At 37.9% G+C, this 16670-nt stretch overlaps 1 protein-coding gene across 1 annotated transcript in view; it reads right to left on the reverse strand.

Annotated features, from left to right (window-relative positions):
• Window positions 1-16342, reverse strand: part of LOC136885511 (intermembrane lipid transfer protein Vps13) — a 1358975-nt gene extending 1342633 nt beyond the window's left edge. The window contains exons 1-2 of the mRNA XM_067158109.2: window positions 16059-16342; window positions 15783-15869 (exon numbers count right to left, since the gene is read on the reverse strand). Coding sequence (XP_067014210.2) covers window positions 15783-15869; window positions 16059-16158 — 187 coding nt within the window. The 5' untranslated portion in view covers window positions 16159-16342. The remainder of the gene's footprint in view (window positions 1-15782; window positions 15870-16058) is intronic.
• Window positions 16343-16670: the final 328 nt, after the last annotated feature.

The raw sequence follows: 16670 nt of genomic DNA on the forward strand, positions 1-16670 counted from the left end.
TCAGTGACACTCTTCAAAGTGATCATGGTGACTCAAATAAGTAAACAAAGAAAACTGAACAGTAGCCTTCCACAAGGATCAGTACTGGCTCCTCTCCTCTTTAATTTACACATATCAGATCTACCGGAAACTCAAAGAAGTTCTGCTATGCTGATGATATAGCTCTTGTTACAAGGCATAGCAGCATCAGTGAAACTGAATAGCTAATCTGGCCTTTCCTATTCACAGCAACATCCTAGACCTTCGGAAGGACAGACTAAAGTCCAGACATCCACCTATTGTTTATGCCCAGGAACTAACTGAGAATCACTTTAATCCATTCAATGAATGGAAAGGGGAGGGGACTACCAACACCAACTTCGGCCTCTGCTCAGCAAAAACAGCCCTGTTCCAGGATTTTATCTCCCAAGGACGACACTATCCGCTCCAAATAAGATCTGCACAAATACCAGAATCTGCGCCGAGTCCTTGTTCTGACTGGACAAAGTTATGTTCCCCCCAGTGCGACTGTGGTGCTCCTTCCCAATCTCTAAACACGTCGCATTCCAGTGCAGACTGCGGGCCTATGAAGGTGATCCAACTGACTTTGTTCCGGCCACACCTTCTGTGATACTGTGGCTGGATAGCCTGAACTTAAGAATATAGACTTCTTGTTATTTCTTGTCATGTGTATTTATGTATATGTTGTATATAATACTTTTTGTCGTCTTTCAGTCAATATTGTATTCTGCATGTAAAACTCATACAGTAAATAAATAAATAAATAAATAAATAAATAAATAAATAAATAATGGGCCATAGTCTACAAGTCCATGAAATGTCTTCCATATTCATTGCTTATAACGCGTTCATAGTAGTTCGGAACAGTCAGTTGTTCCGGAACATTAGGAGCTTGAGGTGGAGTGTTTCGGTACAGTGAGCCGGCACACGGGACTGTAAATGCGCAGTAGAGAGAACTCTGTGAGGCAACATAACATGCTCAGAGTCGGCGGGAAAGTGCTGCTCTACCGGACGTGCTGTGTGTAGTTATGGCCAGCATAAAACTGCACGGAACATGAAGGAATAGTCGGAACACTGAAATTCGTGCCCAATAATCATGTTTAAAGGCTGCTTTTAGGTTAAGATTAAAAAATCCTGTTCTTGCCAACGTACTTCACTTATACCAACTGCATCTAACTTTAGTCTATCCATCTACCTTTTCACATTCTCTAACCTACCACAAGGATTCGAACTTCTAACATGCCACACTTTGACTTGCAGAATGTCAGTATCCATCTTCCTGATGATTGCCCCCTCTCGTGTAGTCCCCACCCGGAGATCTGAATGGGGGACTATTTTACTGGGAGGAAACCATCATCAGTACACCATTCATACAGAGAGAGCTGCATGTTCTTGGAAGCTAGTTACGGCTGTAGCTAACCGTTGCTTTCAGCCGTGTAGCAGTATCAACTCAGCTAAGCCATGCTGAGTATTATTACAAAGCCATATCAGTCAATCATACAGACTGCCGTCCTTGCAACTTCTGAAAGGCTGCTACCCTCCTTTCAATGCTGTGCTGTGTTATTATTATGCAATAAAGAAATAAATTAAATTTAAAACATTTTAAGAGTCGTTCCATGGTCACTGAATTATAAAATTGGGTGGTATGAATAAACATGTGTATTTAGTGAAGTATATTCTGACTTTTCTGAGCAGATACTCCACTTCATAGAAATTTTCTTGAGAGTGTACTCTTCACTTGAGGATATGATGGAGGTGGTGTAGCATAAACTTGCATTTCGAACAGTCTGAGATTAGAGTGGTGGTATGAATTAAATAAGAGTATCCTTCTGATTGACAGTATATTTTATTGAGTACAGGTGTCAGTTCTTAGGCATATATACTAATCTTCATATTCAAATATTGCAATGTTGGCTACAATCATGAACAAAGGGTATAGTGTAGCCACGAAAATATAAATAAAAATCAGCTGATTCCTGCATTCTGATTATTTGTAGTTCTGAGCAGGTAGATCAAGTGTCCATAAATTTATACTTCGCACCCTCGATCTTTTAGTATTTTGAGTGCAGTTAGCTAATAATAACCAAATTCCTATATCCCAATAATTACCATTTGAGTCCCCGGCGTAGATTTGACAGAAGTTTTCTGAAAAATTATTGTAGACAACCTCTTATTTTTCAGCATTTAAGGACACTTTTATTCTCCATCCTGTGGAGCAGGGACAGTAATAGTAATCTACCAGCTGTAATAATCACATCATCGCATTTCAGTTGAGAATTTTAGTGTAGATAAGGTGTATTAGTATTTTAACTGTTATATTATGTGTATCTTTGTGTATGGTAATCCTTTCGATACTTCAGCATTTAACCAAACAGCAATTTTCATTTCTGTTAGAACTACTACTACTACTACTACTACTCCATCCATTCCCTTGTCCAGATTCCCTCTAGGAAGGGTAGTGTACCAAAGCCCTCCACCTTACTCGATCTTTCTACCATGCCTCTTTTAGTACTTTATTGCTATCGACTCCTTTATTTGCAATACAGTCCACAACAGAGCTCCTCCATCTCATTCTAGGCCGTCCCTTAGGCCTCTTTGCAGTCTCTGTATCCATGAATGTTCTCTTTGGTATTCTCTCTCCTGGCATTCTCAACATGTGTCCAAACCATTTCAGCTTTGTGAAGTTTAAACACTCCCACGCTTTTCCTTATTTCCTCATTGTGTATTCTATCTCGTCATGTCTTTCCCGGTATGTTCCTCAAGAACCTGATTTCAGCTGCTTGTATCTTACTTTGGTTCCACTTAGTCAACATACAGACTACTGAAGCATAGGTCAGTATAGGTTTATAATAGGACAAGAGTATAAAACCTTCTTGCACTTCATTGGCACATCTTTGTTCCATACAATGTCTCTTACACACTGGCAGAAACTTGCGGACTGCTGTATTCTTAAATCAATTTCCCCATCCTAATTTCCATCTTGTGACATGCTACCCAAATATTTAAAATTTTTCACTACTTCAAGAGGTTCATTTCCTATTTTACCACTCCCCTGGATTGTCTGTTACCTCCCATCATTATCAAAGTCTTGCTTTTTGCAGTACTAATCTTCATTCCAAAATTTCTTATCTCCTCATTACTTCCTCTGTACTTCCTCTTCATTATCTCCCCAAACTACAATGTCATCAGCAAAGAGCATAGACTTCACTTGCTCGCCCATCATCTTCTCCTTGAAATTATGTAGAATTCTATTCATAATGACAATGAAGAGTAAGGAAGACAATACACTTAACTGTCTTAAGCCTGTCTCAACTCTAAACCATTCAGTTTGACCCACTTTTCTTCTAACACAGCTTTCTCAATTTTGATACAATGCTATTATAATCTGCATTGTTTCATTCCCAATCTGTGCTCTGTCAATGTTTTCAATACCAAATTTCTTGGGACTTCTTGCAAATTTCAAACTTTAATTGGAATTTTCATTTTTGTTGTGCTTAGTAATAACCTATTGTAATTAGGATGCGTCTGAATGTAGTTTACAAATTCAATCAATCACTATCAATCACTACAGTTCTGCATTTAGGGCAGTCACCCAAGTGGCAGATTTCCTATCTGTTGTTTTCCTAGCCTTTTCTTAAATGATTGCAAAGAAATTGGAAATTTATTGAACGTCTCCCTTGGTAAGTTTTTCCAATCCCTAACTCCCCTTCCTATAAACGAATATTTGCCCCAATTTGTCCTCTTGAATTCCAACTTTATCTTCATACTGTGATCTTTCCTACTTTTAAAGACACCACACAAACTTATTTGTCTACTGATGTCATTTCACACCATCTCTCCACTGACAGCTCGGAACATACCACTTAGTTACAAGTAACTATTCTCATTTCGGCTCCGTATTAAAGATGACGTATATCACAAATATTATTATAATATAATATTGGTATCATATTATTCAAGTGTTCTATATAATAAAAAACTACTTTCTTTCCTTATAGAGCTTCCGGTTGAACTATATTAGTGTCCTTCCAAATGGAGCTAAGATACATAGTGCGTTTGCCTTGCCAACTCTTGAATAAACCACGTACAGTTGATGGGAGAAGCAGCCTTTTCGAAGATGGAGTCCTACAACTTTAAGAGATTGTTCTTGTGCCTTGTTGATGTTCATAGCGAAACTGAAACAAATGGGGAACTGCGGACATCTAAACTTAAACTGTATATCCGAGGAAATTATTCGAATCCGAGGAATGAATATTACTTTGCTCGCAGCATATCCAATAATGAGAATGGCTTCAATAATATTAGTCATCAGTTTCAGAGTCATGTTCATTGCAGAGGGCAGGATTCTTTATTCTAAAAAAGGATAATCGGTGCCACAATCATCCGCTGTAAGATGTTCAAGGGTACGCCAGGTGACTCCAAATCTTTCAAAAGCTCTGCCGTGTAGTCGATAGACTTGTAACTTTGTAGAACCTCGGGTAATTCTTGTAAAAGTTGCTTGTTGATGATGCTGACAGCTTCACTTCTTGGAGCAAGATTGCTCTTTGACATAGCCATGCAAAATTGGTGAAATGCTGTGACCACAAATGTTAAAAATTTCAGATCTGTGCATCTTTATTATAATCTAATCTTCTTTACTATAGCCTATGTTTTCTTTAAATTAAATAATAAAACATGAGATTGAGTTAGTTGAAAGACATCATGGTAACCGGATAATTCTTGTGAGTGTTGCTTATTGATGACTTTGACAGCTCCATGTCTTGGTGCAAGAATTGCTCTTATACACAGCCATGCGTCTTAGGTGAAAACCTATGCCCACCTATGACAAACATTTCAGATCTTTGTTTGGCGTAGATTTGGCTGGGCATCGCACACATGCACACAGACAGAAATCATGGACCGAAGGAAAATGGTTTCCTATTCCATGGACTTAAAATGGCATCTCGACTGATATATGTATTATTCCTTGTTTATTCTTATTGTCTATCTTGTGTCCTTTAAATGTATACATGTCCAGCCTTTGTCCCCTTTCTCTACGCGGTTTGGGTATGAAGTGAGATGAATCTTCCGAGCGAGTTTTTACGACCGGTTATCTTTCATGACGTCAACCTAATCAGATGAGTTAATGAGATGAAATGAATGACATGATATATGATAGTAAGAATGAAGAGAATGAAACCCAGCGCCGGCACATAGCCCACTCCTCTCAAATAGCTCAAGACTTTACGTCCCCATCCGACGGACGAAGCACCATCAACAGCGTCATATGCCCTCACACCATATAAGACCAAAAACGGCTTCCTACGCCATGGACGTCAAATGACTCTTTGAATTGTGTTCTCTACCTACCTTATGTACATTGCCTAGCGACAGTGACTCTTTGCATATAATCTTGGTGACAGCACGTTGGATTGTCATATTCCAATACACGTTTTCCAATGGTTTTTCGTTTATAACTCGCCAACGAAAGCGAAAATGAAAATTCCAGCTTTGAGGTGCATTCAGGCCCCCATCCATCTACCTGTGTTCAAAATTTCAGATCTCTGCGTGCTGTAGATTTTGCTGGGCATTGTGCACAGACAAACAGAAAAACACTTCCTTTTACTATTATAGATTAGCGTGCTTATTCTATTGTTGTGAAATATTTGTGTAGTACAAGTACCTGTAGAAACTCTCGTACTAGAATTCCATTGTTGTAATTAAGATAGGCTTAACTGCAGTTTAGAATTGTGTAATTCTTGCATACTCCTTTTGGTATTCATTAATTAATGGCAGTTTTCATCCTGTTAGGGTGTTTTAGATTAGTATTTTAGATAACACCTGATTAATTTCTATCTAAATTCTGCATTTTTCCATTATTATACAAAAGTGCCCTTACATGCTTTTTTGTGTACCCAAGTGTTTAGTTTAGTTTTTCTTATTTAAGAACATTGTCTCAAAAAGACAGAACAGTACCTAACTATAAGAAAAATAATTTTAATACGTGTCAAAAGACATTCAATGAACAATTTTAAGACTGTTTCAGGAGCATCACTTAATTTTAATAATTTACTTTGACTGTTAGTATAGTTTTGACTAAAATGAATTTGTAAACATACAGTATTCTTACAATCAAGTGTTGAGATAAATTATTACAAGAGCATCGGATCCCAACGATATGTGATTTTGGGGAAAAAGATTTGGCTGAGGATGCCTACAATAAGGGCAAAACATGTCCCAATTCATTGTAATGTATAAATCTTAAGCATTCTTATGAATGCAATGTGTTGAAAACATTGACCATATAATAAACATGATTTGTTTTAATTTAATATATAAACATTCAATACGGATCAAACAAGAAATTTATCACATGTACGAGGATAATGTCCAGATAGAGGAAGTGACTAATACTACAGAAGTATTAAAATTTACCTACAAAAACGACATTTACAATAAGATACAAAAGATGAAAACTAGAAAAACAGCTGGAATTGATAAGATTTCTGAGGATATACTAAAGACAATGAGTTGGGATATAGTACCATATCTGAAGTACTTAATTGCTTATTGTTTGGATAAAGGAACTATACCAAATGAATGGAGAGTTAATATAGTAGCCCCTGTGTATAAAGGAAAGATAGACATAAAGCTGAAGATTACAGGCCAGTCAGTTTGACATGCATGGCATGTAAGCTTTGGGAAAGCATTCTTTCTGATTATATTAGACATGTTTGCAAAATTAATAACTGGATCGATAGAAGGCAATTCGGGTGTAGAGAATGTTATTCCACTGAATATAAAATTATAAAGGATTCTAGCAGGATATTGCAGATATCTTGGATTCAGGAGGCCAAGTGGACTGTATCGCGATTGACCTGTCTAAGGCATTTGATAGGATGGATCATGGGAGACTACTGCAAAATTACGTGCAATTGGACTAGACAAAAGAGTGACTGAATGGGTTGCTATATTTCTCGAAAATAGATCTCAGAAAATTAGAGTAGGCGAAGCTTTATCTGACCATGTAATAATTAAGAGGGGAATTCCTCAAGGCAGTATTATTAGACCTTTATGTTTTCTTATATATATCCTCCCCTGGAAACCATGTGACCTTGCCGCGGTGGGGAGGCTTGTGTGTCCAAATGAAGCAGATAGCCGAGCCGCAGGTGCAACCATATCAGATGGGTATTTGTTGAGAGACCAGACAAAATAATGGTGCATCAAAAGAGGGGTAGCAGCCTTTCGGAAGTCGCAAGGGCAGCAGTCTGGATGATTGACTGATATGGCCTTGTAACAATACTCAACATGGGTTAGCTGTGTTGATACTGCTACACAGCTGAAAGCAATGGGAAACTACAGCCGAAACTAACTCCCAAGGACATGCAACTCTCTCTGTATGAATGATGTACTGATGATGGCTTCCTGCCGGGTAAAATATTCTGGAGGTAAACTTGTCCCCCATTCAGATCTCCGGGTGGGGACTACACGAGAGGGGGCGATCATCAGGAAGATGGATACCGACATTCTGCAAGTCGGAGCGTGGAATGTTAGAAGTTTGAATCGTTGTGGTAGATTAGAGAATCTGAAAAGGGAGATGGATAGACTAAAGTTAGATGTAGTTGGTATAAGTGAAGTATGTTGGCAGGAAGAACACTATTTTTGGTCAGCAACTACCGAATTATTAACACAAAATCAAACAGAGGAAATGCAGGAGTTGGTTTAATAATGAATAAGAAAAAAGGGCAGCGGGTAAGCTACTACAACCAGCATAGTGAAAGAATTATTGTCGTCAAGATACACACCAAACCAATGCCCACCACGATAGTGCAGGTCTATATGCCTACTAGCTCAGTGGATGATGAGGAAATCAAAAGAACATATGAAGAGGTAGAAGATTTTACACAATACGTAAAAGGTGACGAGAATCTAATTCTGATGGAAGACAGGAATGCAGTGGTAGGCCAAGGAAGAGAAGGTAATACAGTAGGAGAATTCAGATTGGGACAAAAGAACGGCTGGTTGAATTCTGCACTGATCATAATTTAGTCCTTGCCAATACTTGGTTCAAACACCACAAACGACGGCTTTATACGTGGACGAGACCTGAAGACATTGGAAGGTATCAAATAGACTTCATTATGATTAGGCAGAGATTCAGAAACCAGGTGTTGGATTGCAAAACGTTCCCAGGAGCAGACGTGGACTCTGACCACAACTTGTTGGTCATGAAATGCCATCTGAAGCTGAAGAAATTGAAGAAAAGAAAGAATGCAAAAAGATGGGATCTAGACAAGTTGAAAGAAAAGAATGTGAAGGATTGTTTCAAGGAACATGTTGCAAAAGGATTAAATGAAAAGGCTGAAGGAAACACAATAGAGGAAGAGTGGATTGTCATGAAAAATGAAGTTAGCAGGGCTGCTGAAGAAATGTTAGGAAAGAAGAAAAGATCAACTAAGAATCAGGGGATAACTCAGGAGATACTAGACCTGATTGATGAACGACAAAAATACCAGAATGCTAGAAATGAAGAGGGCCGAAAAGAATACAGGCGATTAAAGAATCAAGTGGATAGAAAGTGCAAGGTAGCTAAGGAAGAATGGCTAAAGGAGAAGTGCAAGGATGTCAAAGAATGTATGGTCCTAGGAAAGGTAGATGATGCATACAGGAAAATCAAGGAAACCGTTGGAGAAAAGAAATCTAGGTGAATGGATATTAAGACCTCAGATGGAAAGCCACTTCTAGGGAAAGAAGACAAAGCAGAAAGATGGCAGGAACATATTCAACAATTGTATCAAGGTGAAAATGTAGATAATTTGGTTCTGGAACAAGAAGAGGCTGTTGATGCTGATGAAATGGGAGACCCAATTTTGAGGTCAGAGTTTGACAGAGCTGTGAGCAACCTAAATAGGAACAAGGCACCTGGAACTGATGACATTCCCTCTGAATTACTGACTGCCTTAGGAGAAACCAGCATCGCCAGGTTATTCCATTTAGTGTGTAAGATGTATGAGACAGGAGAAGTCCCCTCCGATTTTCAGCAGAATGTTGTTATAAATATTTCCAAGAAAGCCGGTGCTGACAGGTGTGAAAATTATCGCACCATTAGCTTAGTATCTCATACCTACAAAATTTTAACACGTATTGTTTACAGAAGAATGGAAAAACAAGTTGAAGCTGAGTTGGGAGAAGTTCATTTGGCTTCAGAAGAAATGTAGGAACATGTGAAGCAATCCTGACTTTACGTCTTATCTTAAGAGGATCGAATCAAGGACAAGCCACATACATGGCATTTGAAGATCAAGAAAAGACATTCGATTATGTTGATTGGACCAAACTATTTAAGATTCTGAAGGTGATTGGGATCAGATACCAAGAATGAAGAATTATCTACAATCTGTATAAAAGTCAGTCTGGAGTGATAAGAATCGAGGGCTTTGAAAAAGAAGCAGCAATCCAGAAATGAGTGAGGCAAGGCAGCAGTTTGTCCCCCCCCCCCCCCCCCTCCTTTTCAATGTTTACATCGAACAGGCAGTAAAGGAAATTAAAGAGGAATTTAGAAAGGGAATCACAATCCAAGGAGAGAAAATCAAAACCTTGAGATATGCTGATGATATTGTTATTTTATCTCAGATTGCAGAAGATCTCAAGATGCTACTGAATGGTATGGACAAAGTCTTGGGTAAGGAGTGCAAGATGAAAATAAATAAGTACAAAACAAAAGTAATGGAGTGCAGTCAAACGAAGGCAGGAGATGCAGGAAATATTCAATTAGGAAATGAAGTCTTAAAGGAAGTAGATGAATATTGTTACTTGAGTAGTAAAATAACTAACGATGACAGAAGTAAGGAGGACATAAAATGCAGATTAGCACAAGGAAGGAAGAGCTTTCTTAAGAAAATAAATTTGCTCACTTCAAACATCGATATAGGAATTAGAAAGATGTTTTTGAAGACTTGCGTGTGGAGCGTGGCATTGTATGGAAGTGAAACATGGACGATAACTAGCTCAGAAAGAAAGAGAATAGAAGCCTTTCAAATGTGGAGTTACAGAACAATGCTGAAGGTGAGATGGATAGATCGAATCACAAATGTAGAGATACTGAATCGAATTGGCGAGAGGAGATCGATTCGGCTAAATCTGACGAGAAGAAGAAATAGAATGATAGGACACATCTTAAGACACCCAGGACTTGTTCAGTTGGTTTTTGAAGGAAGTCTAGGTGGTAAGAACGATAGGGGTAGACCAAGGTATGAATATGACAAGCAGATTAGAGCAGATGTAGGATGCAGTAGTTACGTAGAAATGAAAAGGTTAGCACATGATAGGGTGGCATGGAGGGCTGCATCAAACCATTCTATGGACTGATGACTCAAACATATATATATAAATGATATGAGTAAAGAAGTGGAATCAGAGGTATGTCTTTTTGCAGATGATATTCTGTATAGAGTAATAAATAAGTTCAAAGTTTGATAGCAACTGCAAAATGACCTCGATAATGTTGTATGGTATGATAATACAATTTGTTTCACATCGCACCGACACAGACAGGTCTTTTGGCGAAGATCGGCTAGGAAAGACTTAGGAGGGGGACGGAAGCGGCCGTGGCCTTAAAGGTACAGCCCCAGCATTTGCCTGGTATGAAAATGGGAAAACATGGTAAACCATCTTCACGGTTGCCAACAGTGGGGCTCAAACCCACTATCTCCCGGATGCAAGCTACAGCTGCGCACCCCTAAGCGCACGGCGAACTCGCCCGGTAGTATGATAAAGGGGGTTAAGTCAGGCTGTGAGTTTCACAAATAGGAAAAGTCCTCTCAGTTTAAATTACTGCATTGATGGGGTGAAAGTTCCATTTGGGGATTATTGTAAGTAGCCTACCTAGATGTTAATATAAGAAAAGATCTTCACTGGGGTAATCACATAAGTGGGACTATAAATAAAGGGTACAGATCTCTGCATATGGTTATCACGGTATTTAGGGGTTGTAGAAAGGATGTAAAGGAGAGGGCATATAAGTCTGGAAAGGAAAAGACAAGTGGAACAGGGTCATGGGAGGGAGAAAAGTGAGGAGGAAGTAGCTTCTGCAGCTGTCAGGAAAGATAGGATTGACCAGGAGGGGAGGGGATCAAATGAGGTGGGTAGGGTTGAGGCTCTGGTCATGGGGAATTCCATCGTTAGACGTGTGGGGAAAGTGTGTGGAGGAAAGGGAACCAGGGTAGAGTGTTATCCAGGAATTAGGTTGAGGCAGATGTTGAGGAAAGTAGAAGAGAAGGAAGAAGGAAAGGAGAAGGTGGTAGTGTTTCATGTTGGTACTAACAACGTAAGGCAGGAAGGTATAAGTACCAACATAGTTGGAGATTTGTGGGATGTGGTAAATGCAGCACGGATGAAGTTTAAGGAAGTGGAGATTGTTATCAGTGGAATTCTGTGTAGGAGGGATAATGACTGGAGGGTGATTGAGGAATTAAATGAGACTATGGAGTGGGTATGTGGGAAACTGGGAGTGAAATTTCTAGATTCTAATGGGTAGGAAGGAGACAGGAATCTGCGCTCAAATGGCCTTCACTTAAACCGCAATGGTACATGTTAGGAAACTTGTTTAGAAGGGTTATAGGCAGGTACATTCAGGGAAACGGGGTGGCCTAGCGAGCAGTGTTAAGCAAACAGGGAACTCGAAATCAAGTAGGGATGACATTAAAATGTTAGTGCTCAACTGTAGAAGCATTGTAAACAAAGGAATCGAATTAAGTAATTTAATAGATATATATACTTACCAGATATTGTAATAGGAGTTGAATCATGCCTGAGAAATGATATAATGGATGCAGAAATATTCTCACGGAACTAAAGTGGGTATCATAGAGATAGGATAGAAATGGTAGGAGGGGGAGTATTCATTCTGGTGAAAGAAGAATTTGTAAGCTACGAAAAAAGGATGAAAAACATGAAATTCTGGGTGTAAGGCTCATCTCTAAAGATAATAGGCAACTTGATGTCTTTGGAGTGTACAGACCGGGAAAGGGTAGCGCTTATGCTGATTCAGAATTATTTGATAAGATAATCAGCTATGTTGGAAATGGTACGAAAAGGAATGTGATAGTAACAGGTGATCTCAATTTACCAAATGTCAATTGGGAAGGTAGTGTGAACGAAAGGAAGCATGAACAACAAATGGCAAATAAGTTAATATGGGAAGGGCAGCTGATTCAGAAGGTGATGGAACCAACTAGAAGGAAGAATATTTTGGATGTGGTGGTGATAAAACCAGATGAGCTCTATAGAGAAAGTGAAGTAATTGATCACGAAACTGTTTTTGTCGTAGTTAAAAATAAATGTGAAAGAAAGACAAGTATTAAAATTAGGACTATAGGCAGTACCATATGGCTGACAAAACAGGCATGAGGGAGATTCTAAAAAGTAATTATGAACGCTGGTAAACGGTAAATAAAAATGTAAACAGACTCTTGGATGGGTTTAAAGCAATTGTTGAGGAATGTGAAAATAGGTTTGCACCTTTAAAGGTAGTAAGGAATGGTAAAGATCAAGTATATTATAACAGAGAAGTAAAGAGATTAAGAAGGAAGTGCAGGTTGGAACGAAATAGAGTTAGAAATGGTTGTGGAAGTAAGGAGAAACTGAAGGAACTTACAAGGAAATTGAATCTAGCAAAGAAGTCAGCTAAGGATAACATAATGGTAAGCATAATTGGTGGTCATACAAATTTTAGTGAAAAATGGAAGGGTATGTATAGGTATTTTAAGGCAGAAACAGGTTCAAAGAAGGACAATCCAGGAATCATTAATGAACAAGGGGAGTTTGTATGCGAGGATCTTCAAAAGGCAGAAGTATTCACTCAGCAGTATGTAAAGATTGTTGGTTACAAGGATAATGTCCAGACAGGGGAGATGAGTAATACTAAAAGAAGTATTAAAATTTACCTATGATGACAATGACATTTATAGTAAGATACAAAAGTTGAAAACTAGAAAAGCAGCTGGAATTGATAAGATTTCTGGGGATATACTAAAGGCAATGGGTTGGGATATAGTACCATATCTGAAATATTTGATTGTTGTTTGGTTGAAGGAGCTATACCAAATGAATGGAGAGTTGCTATAGTAGCCCCTGTGTATAAAGGAAAGGATGATAGACATAAAGCTCAAAATTACAGGCCAGTCAGTTTGACATGCATTGCATGTAAGCTTTGGGAAAACATTCTTTCTGATTATATTAGATATGTTTGCAAAATTAATAACTGGTTTGACTGAAGGCAGTTTGGGTTAAGGAAAGGTTATTCTACTGAAGCTCAGCTTGTGGAATTTCAGCAAGATATAGTACATATCCTGGATTCAGGAGGCCAAATGGACTGTATTGCGATTGACCTACCTAAGGCATTTGATACAGTAGATGATGGAAGACACCTGGAAAAATGAGTACTATTGGACTAGAAAAAATTGTGACTGAATGGGTGGCTATATTTCTGGAAAATAGAACTCAGAAAATTAGAATAGACGAAGCTTTATCTGACCCTGTAATAATTAAGAGGGGAATTCCTCAAGGTAGTATTATTGGACCTTTATGTTCTCTTATATATATATATCAACGATATGTGTAAAGAAGTGAAATCAGAGATAAGGCTGTTTGCAGATGCTGTTATTCTGTACAGAGTAGTAAATAAGTTACAAGATTGTGAGCGGCTGCAGGGTGACCTCGATAGTGTTGTGAGATGGACAATGGGCAATGGTATGATGATAAACGGGGTTAAAAGTCAGGTTGTGAGTTTCACAAATAGGAAACGTCCTCTCAGTTTTAATTACTGCGTTGATGGGGTGAAAGTTCCTTTTGGGGATCATTGTAAGTACCTAGGTGTTAATATAAGGAAAGACCTTCATTGGGGTAATCACATAAATATGATTGTTAATAAAGGGTACAGATCTTTGCACATGGTTATGAGGGTATTTAGGGGTTGTAGTAAGGATGTAAAGGAGAGGGCAAGAGTATAGTTCCAGTGTATGGGACCCTCACCAGGATTACTTGATTCAAGAACTGGAAAATATCCAAAGAAAAGCAGCTAAATTTGTTCTGAGTGATTTCCGACAAAAAAGTAGCGTTATAAAAATGTTGCAAAGTTTGGGCTGGGAAGACTTGAGAGAAAGGAGACGAGCTGCTCGAGCTGTCAGTGGAGGGATGGCGTGGGAGGACATCAGTAGGCGAATAAGTTTGAGTGGTGTCTTTAAAAGTAGGAAAGATCACAATATGAAGATAAAGTTGGAATTCAAGACGACAAATTGGGGCAAATATTTGTTCATAGGAAGGGGAGTTAGGGATTGGAATAACTTACCAAGGGAAATGTTCATTAATTTTCTAATTTCTTTGCGAGCATTTAAGAAAAGGCTAGGAAAACAACTGATAGGGAATCTGCCACCTGCGCAACTGCCCTAAATGCAGATCAGTAGTGATCGGTGTCTCTGGTAAGACCCCAGCTAGAGTGTGGTTCCAGTATATAGGACCCTCATCAGGATTACATTATTCGAGAACTGGAAAAAAATGCAAAGAAAACAGCTTGATTTGTTCTGGGTGATTTCTGACAAAAGAGTAGTGTTACAAAAATTGTTGCATAATTTGGGCTGGGATGACTTTGAAGAAAGGAGACGAGCTGCTCGACTAAGTGGTATGTTGCAAGACTACCCCATTTTTCCGAACTGAAAGTCTACTTAAAGGAGAAACAATAAAACTTTTGTATCCACCTATTCAATACATTAAAAGCAATTATAACATTAGGATCTCATCCTTATTTTATTGCTTAAATATTAAAACATAGGACATGTTTCATTCATATTTTGAAGTTCTTCAGCCATAAATATTCTTACAAGGTTACATGATAACATTGCTTTAGAACTTACACTTATAATTTAGTTTCAACCTTTAAAACCTTATTCTAATATTTAAAATACAATATCAATACATTTACAATCTGTTGAAATTGCTTAATGTTTTCAAATTATTCGGTGTACACACATTCAAACATTTTGTTACAACTAGCGCAACTTTTCACATATTATACTGTATGGAATTGGAATCTTAATACAATCAAAACAGCTTCAATATTATACTATTCGTCCATATTTCCAATTAGACGATGTAATATACAAATGTTTTAATATTTAAGAGGTTTCTCAAAGCTCATTAAGGATACGTTTGTCAAAGGCAAACCATAAGAGCAAGTTCTAAAACAATGTTATCATTTAACCTTGAAGAATATTTATGGCTGAAGATGTTCAAAATATGAACGAATCATGTCCTATGTTTTAATATTTAAACAATATAATAAGGATGAGATCCTAATTTTATAATTGCTTTTAATGTATTGAATAGGTGGATACAAAAGTTTTATTGTTTCTCCTTTTAAGTGGTATATTCCGAGCTGTCAGTTGAGAGATGGTGTGGAACGACATTAGTAGACGAATAAGTTTGAATGGTGTCTTTAAAAGTACGAAGGATCACAATATGAAGATAAAGTTGTAATTCAAGAGGACACATTGGGGCAAATATTCGTTTATAGGAATCATTTAAGAAAAGGCTAGGAAAACAACAGATAGGAAATCGCCACCTAGGCGACTGCCCTAAATGCAGATCAGTAGTGATTGACTGATACCAAGATTTTAGCCAAACGATAGGGAAACTGCCACATGGATGTCAGCCTCAAATACAGATGAATGGCGATTGACTGATCAGCGATTCCTAATCATAAAAGGTCAAAAAAGCTTAAATATTTTAATTACCTATCTCACACTTACCTAAGTGTCCAAAAACTGTTTTTAAGGGCAAGTGCAATTCATCAAGTACGCTTTGTTTCAAAACCAAATTCTGAAGAACAATATCACCTGAAAGAATAGTAGATGAATAGTAGATATTATTACCATTGTTTTATGATTACAGTAACTATAAAATTAAATTTTCATCAATTTTATAACGTGTTGACATCAACCTAGGAAAGCAAATTTCAAAAATCAACTAGTCACAATCTTAAAATCCTAGACATCATTCGGAAAACAGACGTCTGCCATCCTTACCTCCCCAGATACCAATTTTCAATTGTGATCTATCCAAATTCTCTACGTAATCGCCAATATATACGTTCAAAACTTCAGCTAACACAGATTCAAAAACCATCGTGAAACTGCCAATATATATTTATTGTATCATTCACATTCGATGTCAGTTGTATAAACCTTCTTCAGTAGTTTCCCAACTAAGAATTCTCCTTAGATTTGCTACTTTAAGCACTGTTTACTTTAAATTGCCCATGGTACATCCTGAAAAACCAAACATTGCAACCCTTATCTCCCAAGTTTCAACTTCGCTCCAAAGGCTAACCAACACAAAGAATATAAGTACATTCCCACTGTCGTGGGATACGCGTAATTTTATACAGGAGAGCCAACAACCGATCACTAAATGTCTTGCATTCGGTCGGATGAACACAGTTGCCGAGCGGTAAATTACAAGTAAAAGAAGATTTCTCCCTGGTACACCTTAAAAGAAAGTATATCGCACAAATGACTAAAATAACGCAATAACAAGATCACAATGTAGTGAAGCATTGAATATAGTATTAATGTATATGTAAAAAATCAATCACTACTGATCTGCATTTAGGGCAGTCGCCCAGGTGGCAGACCTTG

Source organism: Anabrus simplex, chromosome 1 (genome assembly GCF_040414725.1).
Source record: "Anabrus simplex isolate iqAnaSimp1 chromosome 1, ASM4041472v1, whole genome shotgun sequence".
In the NCBI taxonomy this organism is placed as follows: Eukaryota; Metazoa; Arthropoda; class Insecta; order Orthoptera; family Tettigoniidae; genus Anabrus; species Anabrus simplex.